A 20,026-nucleotide genomic window follows, 5' to 3' on the forward strand; every position below is an offset into this window, starting at 1 on the left:
AAAAATCTTAAACTGCCCAAGGCCACAGAGCTAGGCAGAGGTAGAGCCCCACCCTCTAACTTTAAAATCTTTGCCTCTTTAGAACCACTTCTACTGTGCAAAGAGGGCAGACAGTTTCATTGGTCTCTCTCAGAAGCTCTTAGAAAATGCAAAATTATCTTTTTTGGCCTCAAATCAAAAGGCCTCTGAGGAAAAAGTCCCCAAGTGTACAACAGGAATTGTCTGGCACATTTACACCCAGGGCTCCCAGCTGCAAGGCGACCTGAGAAGGAACATTCTCTGAGAACTTTGATAAGCCTCTCCAGCCCATGTTATTTTTGTGATGATGCAGCTGATAAGATTTCACAGAAACATGTGGACAGCAAACCACAGACCGATGGAAAACCTAGGAGCAGAGAACAAAGCTGAGTTTTAGGTCTTACGGAATCCCTGGCAGGAAGCAAGCAAAGCTCCTCGTGGCCCCATCGCTGTCGCCCTTCTTCATCAGTCACAGTCCTATTCTTAGTTTGAGGTATCTCAGTGGTCACCGAAGAGAACTCTCAACTGGCTGAATAATTCCAGTGGCTCAGAATAGCACATCTGAAGCCGGGAAGAGCGAGCCAGCAGGCACGCTGCTACATTGTTAAGTGAAACTGGGTGGGGAGGAGGGAGGTTCTGTGGACACTGAGAGCCAGGTCAAAGGGCCTTTCCTTTCACTCAGGGAAAAGGCCGGAATAGCCGGTTTTGTTGCAAAAACAATGCTTTAGGGGAGAAGAAGTAAATTCAAAGTAGAGAGCTAGTACACAAAGGCCAAAAAAAAGTCTTCATTCATTTAATGCCTTTTCTTCATTTTGCCAGATTTAAAACATGGAATTAACTTTGTTGTCTTGCAGTTATAAAATCAATATATTCTCATTGTAAAAAAAAACAAACAAACACACAGACATACAGTAAAGTATAAAAATGAAAGTAGGGACTTCCCTGGTGGTCCAGTGGTTAAGACTCCACGCTCCCAATGCACAGGGCCCAGGTTCAATCCCTGGTCAGGGAACTAGGTCCCTCATGCGCAGCTAAGGGATCCTGCACAGAGCAACCAAGATCCCACGTGCCGCAACTAAGACCTGGGCAAAAAAATAAAAATAAAAAAAAAATAATAAAAAGGAAAGTGAAAATCAGCAGTAATTCCATTATCCAAAGCTCAGAAATACAAACATTATTCACTTTTTTTTTTTTTTTTTTTGCGGTACGCGGGCCTCTCACTGTTGTGGCCTCTCCCGTTGCGGAGCACAGGCTCCGGACGCCCAGGCTCAGCAGCCATGGCTCACAGGCCCAGCTCCTCCGCGGCATGTGGGATCTTCCCGGACCGGGGCACGAACCCGTGTCCCCTGCATCGGCAGGCGGACTCTCAACCACTGCGCCACCAGGGAAGCCCCAAACACTATTCACTTTATGGTGTGTTTTGTTGTTGTTTTTGTTGTACGTAAACAACTGGTATTTGCTACCCAGGACTTTCCCTCTTTCTCTGGGCAAAATCCGCCCAAATTCCTTTGGCACCTGTTCTCTCCCTCTAGTTCTCAGCCTGGTGGTTAGGGATTGCCTCACTCTCAGTTCCATTGTCCGGTCCTTAATGGCTTCAGCTCACCACTGTAGCCCATTTCCGTGGCCAGAGAATTTGGTTCAGCAGTGGTTATGTGACCCAAGCCAGACCAACCCCAGTGAAGTGTGCATCTTCTAGGACACTCAAACAAAGATTCTCTCTATGTTCTACTGGAAGTGAATGAGGAAACGTAGCCCCAGGGACCATTGGCAGCTATCTTGGGATCATAAGAAAAGAAGCAACTCCACAGAATGCAGAAGAGAGAGAGAGACAGAAACCAGGCTCTCTGGGATGTCACTGAGCCCCGGGCAACCCTGACTTTTCAGTTACAGGAATCAATTGACTTCATTATTAAATCAGCTTTGAGTTGAGTTTTCAGTTACTAGCAGCTGGGAAAGGATCCTAATCAATGTCAGTTTCTTTGGACTTCTTTCTGGCATACACACTGACCGACTCCCACACATATGGCTTTATGAAAAAAACAGGGATTGTACTATCTTTTCAGGTCAAGAAATATAGGCCTAAATAACAGTGATTTCTAATGCCCTTCTTGCCATGTAAAACTCTACTTAAATGTCATCTCAGTCAGGCTTCCTCTGACCTACTTAAAGTAGCCCCATCCCTAATCACTTTTTATCACAACACCCTTTTCATTTTCATCATAGCACTTACACACCCCAGCTTAAAAAAGTTTTTATCTATTTATTCCAGGTCACCAACCCTTAAAATGTAAGGTCCATAAAAAAAGACAAAAAAAAAAAACCCGACATATCTGTATCCCTAGATTTTACAATGATATTCTCACAACGTATGTGCTCAATGAGTGCTTATTGAATGAATGACTGAATGCCTGAATAATATTTCATGTATATACCATAATTTATTTAAAGCAAGATCCTATGTTGAATATTTAGGTTGTTTCCAAGTTTATGCTCATAAAAACAGCTATCTTCGTACATTTATTATTTTCTTAGTATAAATTCTTGAAGTGGAACTGCTGAGCAAAAGCAAACATGTTGAAGGGTCTTATGTATATTGCTATGTCGACCTGCAAAAAAAATGTGTACCAATTTATACTCCAATTTTAAAACATGAGACTCTAAGTCTCCACTTCCTTCCCCACAGACGAAAAATAGTAACTCTTTGTTGTCTTATTTTTCATGCCGTTATTAGTGGAGTTGAATATTTTTTCATATCTTTATTAGCTATACGTATCACTTTTTAAGGAAACTTTCTCTTTTGCCCATTTTTCTATTGGGCTTTCATCTTTCCTTACTGACTTGAAGGAAGGTTTAAAAAAAAAATAGGGACTTCCCAGGTGACGCAGCGGTTAAGAATCCGCCTGCCAATGCAGGAGACACGGGGTTGATCCCTGGTCCGGGACTATCCCACATGTCGCGGAGCAACCAAGCCCATGCACCACAACTACTGTAGCCACAACTACTGAGCCCACACACCACAACTACTGAAGCCCGTGTGCTCTAGGGCCCACGTGTTGCAACTACTGAGCCCGTGTGCTGCAACTACTGAAGCCAGTGTGCTTAGAGCCCGTGCTCCACAATAAGAGAAGCCACCACAATGAGAAGCCCGTGTACCGCAAAGAAGAGTAGCCCCAGCTTGCCACAACTAGAGAAAGCCCGTGCACAGCAACAAAGACCCAGTGCAGCCAAAAACAAATAAATAAATAAATAAAATAGATTGAGAGCACTAACCCACACATTTATATTCTATCAATATCCAGACACCTATATCTGAGGCTTCAGACATTCTTTTGAGGTTAGAAAGTGCAATTTCTGGTCCTTTCCTTGTTGGTGAGCTTCTCAGGGAGGGAAATGACGGGATCCCGGGGTAAGTCTCAAAGACATGGTGGGCATGCCTATGGTAACAGGGAGCAGAGTGGATCAGTAGTCAGCAATCCGATCTGCAGAGATCTTGACGTGGGCTAGTTGATCATGGTCATGTAGATGGCTAGGCTTCAAAAGTCTTATTTGATTTGTATAAGCTGAAAAACTTTAGGTTTGGGAAGAGACTTGCATGAATCACAATGAAGAGGCATGGCCCCTCAGTCAATTTCCATTCACACACGAGCCTCCAAAATATTACGCTAAGTGAAAGAAGCCAGAAACAAAAGGTCACATGTTGTATGATTCCATTTATATGAAACATTCAGAATAGCCAACTCTATAGAGACAGAAAGCAGACTCATGTTTGCCAGGGGCTCGGAGGCAGGATGTACGGGAAGTAACTGCTTAATGGTACAGGGTTTCCTTCTGGGGTGATGAAAATGCCTTGGAACTAGATAGGAGTGATGCTTGCCCAACACTGTGAATGTACTAAATGGCACTGAATTGTATACTTTAAAATAGTACATGGTTCATTTCATATTCTGTGAATTTTACCTCAGTTTAAAAAGAAGAACTTTTGCATCTAGGTTTCTTTGTTTTTGTTTTTTAAGGCTTACATCTGTTGAGCACCTACCATGTGCCAGGCCCTGTGCTAAGAAATTAGCTGTATTATAGCAGGTAACCCTCACAATCAGCCTCTTGAGAGAGGTGCAATTTTTATGCTTAGTTTACAGATGAGGAAACTGAGGCTGTAACAAAGAGGTTATAAAACTAATCAATAGCTTTCAGAGAGGGATTCAAACACAGGTAGTCCGCTCAGGGGCCAACATCCTCAGTCACTGTGCTTTGTGAATTCATTGCCTTCAGAGGAATTCTACTCCCTCGGCTTTGTCAAAAAAGAAAGGAGGTTGACATACATTGGTGGTAGGTTTGGGCTAATATTCTTGTAGTGCCTACCCTGGGCCAGTCCCTTAGGTAGGCTCCTCACTTAATTCTCACCATCACACTTTGTAGAAGGAACTACTTCAACCCTTATTTTGTACATGAGGAGCCTGAGGCTCAGGCAACTTACCCCAGGTCCCAGGACCAGTGAGGCACTGCAGCCAGATCAGCTGAGACACCAGCCCTTGCTCTGAACTGAGGATGGATGGGACTAGCTCCAGCCCAGCCTCTGAGGTTCTCTCTCACAGGACTCTTTTCCTCTTTCAGCTCAATCAGCTCAATCATCTGTGCAGCAGATAAGAAAGTGACAAACAGGGAGAAGGCACTGCCTCTGCCCCCCATCTCACAGAAAGAACGTTACCATCCTTCCGTCCAGTTAATACAAATGCACAAGGCTGGAGAGCTGGTTCCCATTCCCCTCTGTCACATCCATATCTATTAATAGGTAAGTATTGACTAAGTTAGGAAATGCTAATTCATCTAGGCCTGAAGAGGAATACAGGCCCAGGGACAAGTCCAGGAGCTGGACCTAAAACCATTATCTAATCTCCTGTAATGCCCTGGACTACATTCTATTTCTATAGAGAAGTTTTCAGAATGCATTTCCCCAGACCAGCTCCACAAATGTGACCTCTGCAATCATCCTGCTAACAAAGGTGGACAGCCATCCCTCTGAAATCCCATTTGGTCCTTATGCATCAGAGCTTTGGGAGCTAATTTTCTAAGCAACAAAAATATATTTGTCACCTTCTCCCAAATCTCTGTTTCTTATTCCAACACATTTCAACTGTAGTAGACACAGAGAACAGGACCTGAAGAGCTATACTCATGAGTTCTTTCCAGAGCCAGGTGAAATTTCTGGCCCGTCTTGTAGAGTAAGTTACAAACCATGCCAGGGAGCAGCAGAGTTCCTTCCACACGTTCAGAACGCTGGCATCCCTTGCACTTGCACAGATGCTGCACACTCAGCAGCCATGGTGGGGAAGGGATGCAGGGAAGAGGTAAGGGAGGGTTGCAGACTCAATGCCCTCTCACCTGTCATGAAGGTCATATTAGTAAATGAGCCTGGGTGGGTTCTATATGGGGCAGCAAACACCCAGCCCCAGCCTATGGTTGCCATGCAAAGATGTGCGCCCAGAATTGCCACATCTACCATTTTTAAAAGGAAAGCCCCCAATCTGGACTTGTACGTAAAATCTGCTGATTTTTAAATTAAAAAAAAAAAAATTTCATCACCCTGTGCAGGCCAAACAAAACATGTTTATGAACTAGATTAGTTCCATAGCTTCTGGCAATTTGCAGAATCGGCTTCAAAGTGCTTTTTAAATTTTAACTGTAAATAGAAAACAATACAACATGATCAACAAACTATTTTGAGAGATCCTATAGAAGCGGACTCTAGAAAGAAAGACTGGAAGACTGGATTCACAAGCAGAAAACTTTGTTTTGAACCCAAACTATACATGTTTTTTATCAGCTGAAGGATTCTGAACAAGTTACACAACTAAGTTATAGATTACTCATAAAACTGGCATAGCCATACCTGCCATTCTTACTATGCAGGGCTGTTGCAAAGAACAGATCAGATTATCAATTTAGGCATTTCTCAGGCAAATAAAGTAATTTGCAATGTAAACCTCTGAAAGGCAGAGAATAGTTCATATTCAGTACATAGTGCCTGTGTTTATCTGCACACAGAGACACTCAGTAAATATTTTTCATTGACTTAGCTTACCGAAATTCCTGCTATAATCCAAATTTACAGAACTAATCTTTCTAAGGATCTACAAAATATTTTTGTATGACTATGACGCATAATAATTCACATAGTGACTGATGATGGCTAAAACTATTGATCAAAGTTCCCAGACAGGGTCAAATTACACGCTAATGTGTAGATTTTTGTCTCGTAGAGACGCAAATAATTTCTGCCTGGTGGAAAAGACAAAGACAAAGGTTATCATTTCCTATCCTGTAGGATATTAACCAGTTTTTATTTAACTCTGAATTCTTATTCTAATATTGCTTAATTAATTGCTTATCTATAACTAGTTCCTCAGATGTTCTTTAAACCAGTCTTAATACCTTATTGGTTCCCTCATTAAGTAATGGGCTGAAAAAAATCTTTGACAAGGATTCATTTTATATTTGCATGAGAATCATAATTTTATCCTTTTGAAAACTATACATCGATATGAGCCTGTCTTTTGCTAGCCAAACTAAGTTCTTAATAGTTTTCCTCAGCTTGTTTTACTAAAGTTCTCCAGTTTATATCAGAGCTATCAGTGTTGAAGTTTAAACTGGGCACAATGTTAGAAAATCTTATGTCACTGACATGCTTTTGTGACAAAACACAGACACTGCATTTAATTTATTTCTCCCTTCATTCATTCATTCCATTTTCCAACAAACATTTCTGGAATATATGCAAGACACTGAAGAGTATACATAGATGAATAACACACACACACACACACACACACACACACACACACACACACACACTCACACTCCTTTTAAGGGAGTTTAGAAGTGAGTGGTGAGCAGTCCTGTACATTGATAACTAGAATATCAGAGAATATAGATGAAGGGCTATGGAAACTTGTTGAAGGAGTCACTGTTAAATTGGATTGGGGGCATCAGAGAAGGCCTGCCAGAGAATGGGATATATTAGCTGATTGGAAAAATCCTGGAAAAATGCCTAGGATGTTGAAAAACAGTGAAGAAAATGGAAAGGTATTCCCAGCAGAAGAAACAGCAGAGAATTCAAGAAATGCAGTGAGGACAAGTCCTCCTATGAAGTTGGAACATACATTACTTTGCAGGAGAAAGTTAACCTGAAAAAGGATTTGGGGGTCTATTGTTACAAAGCAAACTACCCCAAACTCAGTGGCTAAACACAAAGCTTGTGTAATCTTTCTCATATATCTGCTGATCTAAGCTGGGGTCAGTTAGCATGTTTCTATTCCATAACCCTCCCACCCTGCCTGGGCCACAGCAGGTAGTCTGAGGAATTCCCTGGAGGATGGCAGAGGCGCAGGACAGCAAGTCATATGGTCAATCCAAAGCCAAGGAGTGGGGAAATACATTCTGAGTCTTTAGAGGAAGGAATTGTAAAGTCACAAGACAAAGAACATAGATACACAGAAGGGTGAAGAACAGACTCGACAGGGACAAATAGTAGGAAAACCTGAATGCCATGATTAACAATTAAACTTTGTTGCTAAGAGATTAGATCTTAATTGTTCTCACCTCAAAAAAGAAATGATAATTATATAATATGATAGAGGTGTTAGCTAACATCCAGGTGGTAATTATATTGCAATATGTAAGTGTATCGAATCAACAAGTTATACACCATAAACTCATGCAATGTTGTATGCCAACTATATCTCAATAAAAAAATGAAAGAAGTAAACTTCGTTCTAGGCAAGGAGAAGTCATCACTGTTTTTTTAAGTAGCAGGGAGACATTCTCAGATCTATGTTAGAAAGATGATCATGCCTGTTGGCTAGTGGAGGATTATTTACAACCAGCTGAACTAGGGTAGTGGCTGTGGGAAAAGGGACAGAGAGACAAATTAAAAATAGTTCTTACGTAGAATAAAGTAGGTCATCATTTGGATGAAGAGTAAGAAAATCAGACACCACTCAGATTTCCAAATTGATACGGGAAAACCACTGGGAATTAGACCACTAGCTACTTTTATTGAGCATTTATTTTGTGCCAGCTACTACTGCAAACATTTTATGCAGATCATTTGATTAAAGTGCCACATAAAACCCACAATACAGTGGTATAATTTTCTATCCCTATTCTATAAATGCAAAAACTGAGCCTTAAGATAGCTGAGTAACTTGCCCAAGGTTCTAAGCTAATACCTGACAAAACTGGGGTTTAAACATAAAACCATTTTGATTCCAGAATCTGAGTTCATAACCTATATGTGCTGCCTCAGCAGGATAGGGATAATGAGGGAACCAGCTCTGGGGGGAACTAACATTTGATTTGAGGAAGGGACTGGATTACTGACTTTATATCCTGGCCATCATAGTATTTTTGAGTAATAAAATGCCAGTTTATTTATTGGTATAAAACATCATTTTGATATTTTAAAATGCCTGAAGTTTGAGTCATTTACATTTTGGCTCAAAGGTGCATTCATTTGGAAAGATTCAGAATCCATCCCTCCGCTCTTTCAAACCCTTCCAAAGTATCTTGCTATAATTCCCTCTTCCTGGGCTTCTAATGAGGTTTATGTGTATTCACCATTTGTTTCTCACAGATCCTTTGCTCCATCTATACTTACAGCAGTCTGTAATGGAGTTATTTTAGAATGGCGGGGGCAGAGGGGGGGAGGAGAGGGTTGTGGAAAGCAAAGAGAGCATTCAGTGGGGGATTTGGGAAGGAGGAGAAAGGGGGTTTGGGAAGTTTCTAGTCCAGTTCCAGCCCCCTCTCATTTTTTCTACTCCTCTCTTCTCTCGTCCTCAGAGACAGATCTACTCTCATTAACTCAACGCATCTCTCCCAGGATGATTTATATCAGTCAATATCTTTTCCCCAACCATCCTTCCTGGAGAGACTTAAGCTCAGAAGGACAGAGGAACCTGGACTCTGGCCCTCTCTGAGGTGGAATAGCATCTGAGGACAATGTAGAAGCAATGAAACCACATCTCACTTTTGACTGCACAAAATAAATACCAAAATACTATATTGCCATTGCAACCAATAGTTTGGGGAATGTAGACTGTGCCAATTTTATACCTATGTACATATAGGCATGATTTAAATAAAAGGCAGGGGGCCTTCCCTGGCGGTCCAGTGGTTAAGACTCCGCACTTCCACCGCAGGGGGCGCAGGTTCCACCTCTGGTTGGGGAGCTAAGATCCCACAGGCCATGTGACATGGCCAAAAAATAAAAAAATTTAAAAAGTAAAAAAATAAAATACAAGGTAGGATGGCAATGGGTTGTATTTATCTCCCTATTTACTCACATATATTTTAATTGCCATTGAGCCTTTTATTTTAAATCTCATTTCACTACTTATTATTTATTTAATTTTAAAAATAAATTTATTTATTTACTTATTTTTGGCTGAGTTGGGTCTTCGTTGCTGCACACGGGCTTTCTCTAGTTGCGGTGAGCGGGGGCTACTCTTTGTTGTGGTGCGCGGGCTTCTCATTGCAGTGGCTTCTCTTGTTGAGCACGGGCTCTAGGTGTGCGGTCTCAGTAGTTGTGGCATGTGGGCTCAGTAGTTGTGGCTCGTGGGCTCAGTAGTTGTGGCTCGTGGGCTCTGGAGTGCAGGCTCAGTAGCTGTGGCGCATGGGCTCAGTTGCCCTGTGGCATGTGGGATCTTCCCGGACCAGGGCTAGAACCTCTGTCCCCTGCATTGGCAAGCAGACTCTATTATTTGAATCCTTTTTATTCATTTTGTTTCTCATAATTTTTTTTTTTTTTTTTGGCCGTGCCACACAACTTGCAGGATCTTAGTTCCCCAGCCAGGGATTGCACCCAGGCCATGGCAGTGAAAGTGCTGAGTCCTAACTACTGGACCGCCAGGGAATTCCATTTTCTCTTAATTTTTAGGGCTTTTCTACTCATTAAAATTAAATTAACTCTTCTTTATTTAAAACAAAATACAAGTACACATATAATATATGCATATGTGATTATATAAATATCATATAAAATCTATAAAGATGTGTAAATATATGTAATTTTCCTTTTTTTGGTCCATTCAGTCATTCGTTCATTTGTTCATTCATTCACTCATGCTTTAACACTGGACAAGAAGTACAGCTGCAGGGGTAGCCTGTAAGGATACCGAGATGATTAATTTTTTTTTTTTTTTTTTTTTTGCGGTACGCGGGCCTCGTGCCTCTCCCGTTGCGGAGCACAGGCTCCGGACGCGCAGGCTCAGCGGCCATGGCTCACAGGCCCAGCTGCTCCGTGGCATGTGGGATCTTCCCAGACCAGGGCACGAACCCGTGTCCCCTGCATCGGCAGGCGGACTCTCAACCACTGCGCCACCAGGGAAGCCCGAGATGATTAATTTTGTGTCTACTTGGCTGAGCTATGGCGGCCAGATTATTTGGTCAAAGGTTATTCCTGATGTTTCTGTGAGTGTGCTTGGGGGATGAGATTAATATTCAAGTCAGTGGATTTTGAGTAAAGCAGACTGTCCTTCTTAATGTGGGCAGGCCTCATCCAGTCAGTTAAAGGCCTGAATATAGAACAACTGATCTTCCCCGAGCAAGAAGGAATTCTGCCAGTAGGCCATCGCCTTTGCACTCAGACTACAAGATTCCCTGGGCCTCTAGTCTGCCGATCTAGGATTTACCAAGCCTCCCTAGTGGTAAAAGCCAATTCCTTAAAATAAATCTCTATTTGAACACACACATCCTGCTGGTTGTGTTTCTCTGGAGAACCCTAATACAGGTACGCAGGCTTTCCCGCTCCACTCTCCCTAGCAGATAGTTCCCTTGTTCTACTCATGTTCTCCAAGCCCATTCTAAGACACTAGACAGAAAAAATCCCTCGCCTTGGAGGGCTCAGTAGATTCACAGCCCAATCATCATCACCTTACAAGCAGTCAGGGCTCCTCAGGATTTGTACCGCTGCATGCTCTAGCCTGTCAACTGCCTGCCTCTGCATTTCTCTGCCTGAAGGTGGGGGGAGGGGTAAGGAGAGGGAGCAGGGTCAGGACACCGTCTCCCTCATCAATATTTACAGTAGCCAGCAACCTAAGTGTCCATCGACAGATGAATGGATAAAGAAGATGTGGCACATATATACAATGGAATATTACTCAGCCATAAAAAGAAACGAAATAGAGTTATTTGTAGCAAGGTGGATGGACCTAGAGTCTGTCATACAGAGTGAGGTAAGTCAGAAAGAGAAAAACAAATACCATGTGCTAACACATATATATGGAATCTAAAAAAAAAAAAAAAAAGGTTACGAAGAACCTAGAGGCAAGACGGGAATAAAGACACAGACCTACTAGAGAATGGACTTGAGGATATGAGGAGGGGGAAGGGTAAGCTGTGACAAAGCGAGAGAGTGGCATGGACATATACACACTACCAAACGTAAAATAGATAGCTAGTGGGAAGCAGCCGCATAGTACAGGGAGATCAGCTTGGTGCTTTGTGACCGCCTGGAGGGGTGGGAGGGAGGGAGATGCAACAGGGAAGAGATACGGGGATATATGTGTATGTATAACTGATTCACTTTGTTATAAAGCAGAAACTAACACACCATTGTAGAGCAATTATACTCTAATAAAGATGTTAAAAAAAAAAAGGGTATGAAGAACCTAGAGGCAAGACGGGAATAAAGACGCAGACCTACTAGAGAATGGACTTGAGGACATGGGGAGGGGGAAGGGTAAGCTGGGACGAAGTGAGAGAGTGTCATGGACATATATACACTACCAAACATAAAATAGATAGCTAGTGGGTAGCAGCCACATAGCACAGGGAGATCAGCTCGGTGCTTTGTGACCACCTAGAGGGGTGGGATAGGGAGGGTGGGAGGGAGGGAGATGCAACAGGGAAGAGATATGGGGATATATGTGTATGTATAACTGATTCACTTTGTTATAAAGCAGAAGCAATTATACTCCAGTAAAGATGTTAAAAAAAAAAGAAAAAAGCAAGCATACTTGCACTAAGCAGCCCTCAGTCAAAGTCTGAAGCCAGCTGGTGAACAAACAGCACAGCCCCTGCCCCCAACTTGGGTGGGAAAACTCTGAGGCACGCGTTTCATACCATTGACTAGCATTTCTTGGGGGGATTGAGTTCTGGTCTCCCATTGTAGAGTTTCCTTGTATTTCCCAAACCAACTACTTGAACTCAAAACCTGATCTTGGGGTCTGCTTCCCAAGTTACCATCTCCCCCAGCATCCACTCCGCAACTACTGCTGTTTCCTACACCAGACAAAAGCACGGCTGACAGAAGCAGTAAACTCAGGGATGGATAGAAGGTTATGCTGCACTTCTCTAACCAGCAGAGGCTGAACACGCTGCTCATGAAGCAGGACTACCACGCAGACTCGGGAAGTCTCAGGTTGGAGGGTAGAAGGTGCCCCAAAGAGACCTGCTGAGGGTACAAAACTTTACAGAAGTCCCCCGTTTTATCCTACAAATTCGTGTGAGGTTTGCACTCTGCTGCACGATCTACCCTGTGTTTTAAATACCCACCACCCACTCTGAGTACAATGGATTTTGCAGAAAGATGGATAACGCATTTTCCTTGGGGCTTCATGCATGTCATGCTGCTGTTTGAGAGGGAATGGCCCTGAATGCTCTAGAATTGCTCTCTGGATTAGATCAGAAGTCAGAGCGATGCTTCTACACCGCAGTTTTAGGTGCTTTCTCCAGAACATTTACTGAATGGCCCTCAGAATCACGCTACTGTCCTACGAAGAAAAACACAGTAAGAAATGGACCTCCAAAGTCCTCCTTGCAAGTAAGTGGTCATGATTGCATGAGGCAAAATGAGACCCCACAGAATAAAAAGAATGGGGGAGGCGAGAGAATTCTGGGACAACTCCCGCCCTTCCTGCATGTAGAGTGAACACTATGCTCCCTCCTCATGCTTGTCCTTCCTATTCTGACATTCTTCCCTTTCCTCATTTGCCTAGCACCAGTTTTTCTTCCTTATACTCCACATATATTGTAGGCAGCCTTAAATCCTCCCTAGGACAAAGCTGAAAATGAACTAAAAAGGTATGGGGCAGACACTGGTGGTCCACTGGGCACCACTGGGACATTCTAGGGAACAGAGGTCCTTCCTTCCTGCCTGCACCACCTAACGCATCACAAAAAAGTGCTGGAGCCAGATGACAGCCCAGCTCCTGATCAAAAGCCTCCTCTCCTCCCTTCCTTGAGTTTGCAAAAGGGCTCATTCCTGTATTTGAAGAACACAAGCAAACTAAACCATCATATATTTAACCTGTTTTTTTTTCCCCACCCACAAAAGGTGGCTTTTATTTATGAAATATGCAGATCTGAGTCAGTGCCTTGAAGTCTGCTCAATTCAAGGTACTGCACTGGATGGTATATAAATTAGAGCACCAAACTGACAATACAACCAATGATAAATTGGTAATGTAACTCAGTTATGAATAAGCTGAATTACCAACTCTGCTAAACACACGCTTATCATCTTTGTGTGAATTCTTATTACAAAAAGCCCTTAATGGAACCAAGACTCTTCTCCTTTCCTAAATTCAGGGTACTTTTGATTCACACAAACCTAAATTCCTTGTCTGTTTTTTAAAAATTCTAAACATATTTTAGCCTTTAAGAGTGAATGCAGGAGTATAAACGGATGCAACTTTTCTAGGAAGCAATTTGGCAGTAAACATCAAGAGTCTTAAAAATGTTCTCTGCTTTTACTCAGTAATTCCATTTCTGAGTACCCACCTAAAGAAGAGGACTGGAATGCTGATCATTGATATACAAAAGTGGATTATATATAAAAAGGTGCATCTCCTGTAAAAAGAAGCAAAAAATAGGAAATAATCGAAACGGCCAACACTAGTAGAACTATCTACTTATGCAGCAGCGGTCACGGCATGTATTATTATTCTGCAGTTATGAGCAATGATGTTGCGTAAGTTTTACCTACCTGAAACGTTCAAACAGAAAAAGCAGGAAAGAGAACTGCACAGTGTACACCCAGCTATTACACACATGGACATCCACAAATATATAATTGGAGGAAATGCACCAAAATTATCTGAGGGATGGGGCTATAAGTAATTTTTATTTTCTTTTTCATATGTCTCTATTTTCCGATGTTCAGCGATGAGCATGTCCTCACTTTTACAATCAGTAATTGAAATAAAAGCTGCCCTAAAAAGTAGGAAGTAGTGTAGAAATCCACCACAAAGCACCTTGATTACAATGTCCTCCTTTTTATTAAATTATAAAACTGACTGCAGTCAATACACACAATTTTGGGAATGTGTTTTTCTCAAGTATCTGCTTTTGTGGAACACATGGTTTTAAACAGACAGACAAAAATATTTCTATACCAACTTCTTGGACTTCAAGCTATTTAGCACTACCAAGTATAGCTATTATATATACAGTCAGAATTTATGGAAAATATTACAAAGACAAATGTCTTGAAAAGATGACACGGTACAGAGAAAACCATAGCTCTTAGACTGGTATAAAAATTTAATCAAAATGTTTTAGTCCATTATGGCTTTGCATAAAGCTTCAAAAGAAGAAAATTTAAGACACTTCTCATCAAAGGCACTTACATAGTTGTAATAAACTACTTCTTTGAATTCAATTTGAGTCACATAGTATTTTTATTTAGTTTTTTCACATTCTGTCTTTCATTGAAACGGTCCTGGAAAGCAGCTATTAATGAGGAAAAATAGTTATCATTTCTTAATATATATGTTAAAAATACGCAAACAGAATTAATACAGATTTTGGTCCACTGAAGCAGGTAACAGTATCAGACGGTAGTGTTTCTCTTAATTCTGAGCCAAAAGCCATAAGCTCCCCAGACTCAGTCTCCTGGGCTCCCCAGGAAGTGCCCCTACATCTCCACAGTGCATCAAAACTGCAAAGAACCATCCTCCCACGGCTGGTGGGAATGCTGCTCTGAGTGGGCGGCAGCGGGGCACCCAAGAGTCAATCCTCGGGCATCTATAATTCCGTGTCCCGGTATCGGGAAGGCTGGCCGTAATAATTGCGTTTGGAGTGTTCCGACAGCTGCTGCCGGTATTCTTCCTCCTCGGCGTCACTGCCATAACCTCCTCTGGGATCCTGATAAAGTCTGGCAGGGCCTTTCTGCGGCTCGGGGGGCCTGGAACTAACAAAGTGAGAGGGTTACATGAAGCCGAAATCTCGGGCCTCCCCGCCCGTGATGCATGCAGTGGTCAACTGCCCAGGACGGCTGGCTCACCTGAGTCACACTTTGCTGACAAGCCAGGGCACTCCTGGCCCGGCTCCAGGTTCCCAGAGTGGTAGGAGTGAGGACGGGAATAACAAGGCCAATGCCCACTCGAGCAGCGAGTGGGGAAGCTGGTCACGTGCTCCCTGACCTAAGAACTCTCCAGCCGGATGTGGGTGCCTTCTTAAGCTCACTGGCTAAAAGCTCACAAGCAGAGCAAGTTCTTTGCCAGTTTCAGTCAATTATACCAAATCCCCTCTGTTTCCAGGGGCCACTTGGTAGGCTGTGCCACAGTTCAACTGGCAAAGAAGAAATCTGCCTCTAGTTTTCTGTTGCGCGTTAAAACTAGACTCCAGTTTCCAGTCAGAATGGCTGCAAGAAAATGTGATTGTTTTCTTTTGTTTCCTATTCTCAGAAGCAGGAAATGATCCAGCGTAAAACCTCAACAGGAAGACACTGTGATAATTACTAGTGCTTATGTAGCACTCTCAACATAAAGCATCTTACCAACACCGGTCGATTGATGTCACCTTCCCTTCAGACCACAGCTCAGAACAAGTGGCCTGACTTTGCTAGGTGACGCAAAGGAATTAACGAGCTTGGCTAAGAGCTCGAAAATATTAGCAATGAAACAACTGGCATCTAAGCCCCAGGAATTTTGCTCATGTGCTATCTGAACATAATTTAACACATCTGTGCCCCAATGGGTCTAATGGCACTGACTTGGAATGTCGATGATTACACTGTGTCAGTTTTAGCACACGATCAACACTACCATAAAATTTTGACTCTATGATCTTTACAATTAATTTGACTGAATAAGCAAATAGTTGACCAGGAAAAAAAACAAACCTTCTTGTTACTTTGAAATGTAGGTGAAAAAAATTCTTTCTTAGGCATCCAAGTCCTAGACAAGCCCCCTTTTTAGACCTATACCTTCCGAGCAGCTCTTACCTTGTGTACTGGGGTGGGCTGGGCTCCGGCTTGGGTGTTTTGATTGGAACTGCATAGATATCAGGATGCTTCTGAGCAATTTCAATCTGTGGTGATTAAGAAAAAAAAGAGGGAAGGGATGAATGACTAGAAAGTCAGCTTGCTCATTCCCTGCTGGTTCCATATTCCAATCCCATTTCAAGGAGAAGAGGAAAAAGAGAAGCAAATCTCTAGCTTCTAGGGTTGTACGTGATGACTAGTGGTATACGTCAAATAGGAAAAATGTTTAAAACTAATGAAATTCTGCCGCATGCTACAATATGGTTGAACCTTCAGGACACTATGCTATGGGAAATAGGCCAGTCACAAAAAGACAAATACTGTATGATTCCACTTATATGAGGCTCCTAAGCTGTGAAATTCATGGAGACAGACAGTAGAATGCTGGTTAAGGGACTGGGGAAGGAGGTGGTGGGGGTCATTAATATTGACATATACAGAGCTTCAGCTGAGGAGGATGACAAAATTCTGGAGACGAATGGTGGAGGTAGTTCACAGCAATGTGAATACACTGAATGCCCCTGAACACTTGCAAATGGATAAAATGGTAAGTTTTATGTATACTTTACTACCAAAAAAAAAAGAAAGAAAAGAAAAAAGAGGTCTCTTGCCTTCTGAGATGGCCCACACTCTGTGGAGTGTGTTTCTCCCAGGGCCACTCTTGCCTGTTGAGACGAACAGTGTCCTGTCTATGGAATGTGTACCTCTAAATAAATCCACTTCTTATCTATCACTTTATCTCTCACTGAATTCTTTCTGAGATGAGACACAAAGAACCTGAGCTTCGCTCGGTGCTTTGTGACCACCTCGAGGGGTGGGATAGGGAGCGTGGGAGGGAGATGCAAGAGGGAGGAGATATGGGGATATATGTATATGTATAGCTGATTCACTTTGTCATACAGCAGAAACTAACACACCATTGTAAAGCAATTATACTCCAATAAAGATGTTAAAAAAAAAAATGAGCTTCAGTAAGTCTTGACACCAGGAACTAAGGTCCCCAGCCAGGTGGAGGATGGAACAATGACGTTGACCCTCCTGACTTCAATCAGCTAAAGCTTGGACTCTGTCAAGCTCTGCCCCAATTCTATGCTGAATTCTCTACTCAAGCCCCCTGATGAATATGCACGTACCCTTAGTTTAAAACCTCCCCAGTTTTGCAGTTCGGGAGACGCTACTTTGGGAAAAGATCCCCAGTGTTCTCCTCACTTACGGTGAGTAATAAATCCTTCCTTCTCCTGCCCCCGCCACCAAAAAAACAAAAAAGAAAATCAGAAAAAGGCTCAGAAGCACTGCCATTGTTGTGACAAACTTAAATGAAAAAGACTCCCATAACCACTGGGCAGAATATGCTTAAATTCTTCTCTGGCTTCTGAAAGGCTTTTGTGCACACGGCACAAAAATTCAAACAGTATCAAAAAGGACAATCTACGGGCCTTTCAATTTTAGCAACCAAGGTGTGCAGAGTTTCTATGGCAAATCTGGGAGCAAATTAAAACTCAGTTATCAACTGTTTTAACAAAAAACAATTTCAAAGAGGCCATTAATTCTCTCTTGTCACACTTCCCCATTCTAGAACCTGATAAAAAGTTCTGAAGCATGAAGGGCAGAATCCTATTCGCCTACAATGTTAGGTTTTCTTGACTGGAAGAAAAAGGGATGCGCTGATAGCTGGCCACCTGGAAATGACACACATACAGGATGTGCCTTTGTATCACGCGTGTGAACATCCTTTCATGTTTGTCGCAGGGGCAAAAGGACTGCAAATCATTATACTGCAATGAAACTTCTTTAAAATTCTTACTGATGACACACTAAGATGACCTAGTGGTTGAAAAAGAATTACCCTTGCATTCTGCGCTTCTTGGAGCTCTTGCATTCTCTGTAATCTCGCCTTGTGATCCATCTTCTCAAATATTTTTACTTTGCCCAGGACAGACTTGGGGGCGCTGTCCTGCTCCTCACTGCTTTCTCCCACCTCCTCACTCTCTGGGGGAGGGACGGGAGTGGACGGCTTCAGTATAGGCCGTCCAAAGGCGGGTTTTGCTGCAATAGGAGGTGGACATCCTTTGGTAGATGTCCCGGGAATTTCATTACCGGCAACAGCTGAGGGGTTTGACTTGTATTCATAGGATCTAGAGAAGTCAAAGGATTCTTCTTTGTTTTGGGTTTTGGCCTGCAGAGAGCAATGACATAGTTTTAACCGTGAGCTTTCGGTTTATTTTCAAATCTCTATTAGTGATTTAATACACTCCATTTCCTGATCAGTTTCCAAAGGTGGTCAACAAATTCCATTCCGACAAGGAATCAAATACGGCAAGGCACACGGCCACTGATCTGGCATCCGGAGCCCTACCTCACTCCCTACAGAAGAGAATTAAGTGCTCAGGAAAGCAAGAGGGTGCTGGGGACGTGCTAGGAGGCCCGCAAGTGCTAGAGGTGGATCAGACCTCACTTTGTACTAGAGGAGATCAGAATTTTAGAGAAGACCTCAGAACAAGTCAGGCTTCAGGATGGAATAGTGGCTCCCGAGTTCACACCACGCGGAGGGTGCGTGCCCGGCCCGGAGGTCCAGCCAGAGGTGCAGGAGACTGGGGTGGGGAGTAGAGAGGGAGCATATCACGCTGATGGCCACTTTTTCTTCATACTTCCATCCTAGGCCTGCTTGTCAATTTTCACTGTTCTATTTTAGGAGGTCACCAATTACTTCTGAAAGCCCAATCAATTATTACTTTCTTCTTATCTAAAGTATTGAGTTAGAGAGAGAAATTTTATTGGGTTATAAGGAAAAGCCTAGAGTCATAGCTTTGATTCAGAGAGGGGTAAACCATCGTATGACATACGCCCATGTGTCCTCGCACCGATTCTGTCCTGGACAATGGTTTATTTAAAAAATAAATTAAATGGTCCTCCTAATGAGATGCATTGTCAACAATGGTGGTGATTGTTTTCTTTAGCACGTCACCAGGAAGGATTTTTCAGGTGCATCTAAATCAGATCATGGGCAGAAAAATTTAATTGGACAGAAGAAGAAAAACAGATTCTAAGACAGGTGATTCTGGGCATGCAGTATTTATCAAACTTTTATTCTTTCTACATAAATAAACAAATAAACCAAAACAAAAGGAAACAAACACTAATAGTCCTAAAATTATATGTTCTTCTAAAACTGCCTTTCCATTCTACTATTTCACCTTTTCCTAATTTTTGGTTTCACCCAAAAGGCCAAAAGATAGGCTCTAATAGAGAACCTGGTAAGTCAAAAACATAATCCAATACCATATTATTGTGTGTGCTCCTCCCTGGCTATGCGAGGAGCTCCAGGGGCATACGCTTCCTTCTCCTTCCCATCCTGGGCTTCCCAGCCACGTACCTGGGGCGGCTCTGGCTTGAATGCCGGGGGCGGGCTATTGTCCCTAAGTTGATCTCTGCTAGCAGCCCTCCTCATCTGAGCTCCTGGCTCTGGGCTAGGTTTCCTTATGCTCTACAAGACATAAAGGTTCATTCATAACAAGAACATCCCAGCAGAAAGAAGAGAGCACTGGTCTGCTTTGCTGGAGAGTTCTTCAAACTTGTGGGAATTCAGACGTTAAGGTTCAAAACTTGCATAAGTTGAGCTACTGACCCAGTGCTTCTTTACTAAAAAGGCAGGTACTAGGCATATTCTCCCATTAGCAAGTGCTTAAGATACATTTTTCCAAAACTAGCTGCATCTCTCCCTTTAAAGTACGAAAACAAAAGGTCTTC

The 20,026-nt window shown here is 42.6% G+C and overlaps 1 protein-coding gene across 3 annotated transcripts in view; it reads right to left on the reverse strand.

Annotated features, from left to right (window-relative positions):
• Window positions 1-14,274: 14,274 nt before the first annotated feature.
• Window positions 14,275-20,026, reverse strand: part of TJP2 (tight junction protein 2) — a 105,799-nt gene continuing 100,047 nt past the window's right edge. For 2 of the 3 annotated variants that reach the window (XM_082656531.1, XM_082656530.1), the window contains exons 20-23: window positions 19,653-19,763; window positions 18,126-18,455; window positions 16,241-16,326; window positions 14,275-15,205 (exon numbers count right to left, since the gene is read on the reverse strand). In XM_082656531.1, coding sequence (XP_082512657.1) covers window positions 15,040-15,205; window positions 16,241-16,326; window positions 18,126-18,455; window positions 19,653-19,763 — 693 coding nt within the window. In that variant the 3' untranslated portion in view covers window positions 14,275-15,039. The remainder of the gene's footprint in view (window positions 15,206-16,240; window positions 16,327-18,125; window positions 18,456-19,652; window positions 19,764-20,026) is intronic. The other variant, XM_082656532.1, reaches the window with a different exon arrangement.

The sequence above is a fragment of the Grampus griseus genome, assembly GCF_964374135.1.
Source record: "Grampus griseus genome assembly, chromosome: 6".
Taxonomy (NCBI): Eukaryota; Metazoa; Chordata; class Mammalia; order Artiodactyla; family Delphinidae; genus Grampus; species Grampus griseus.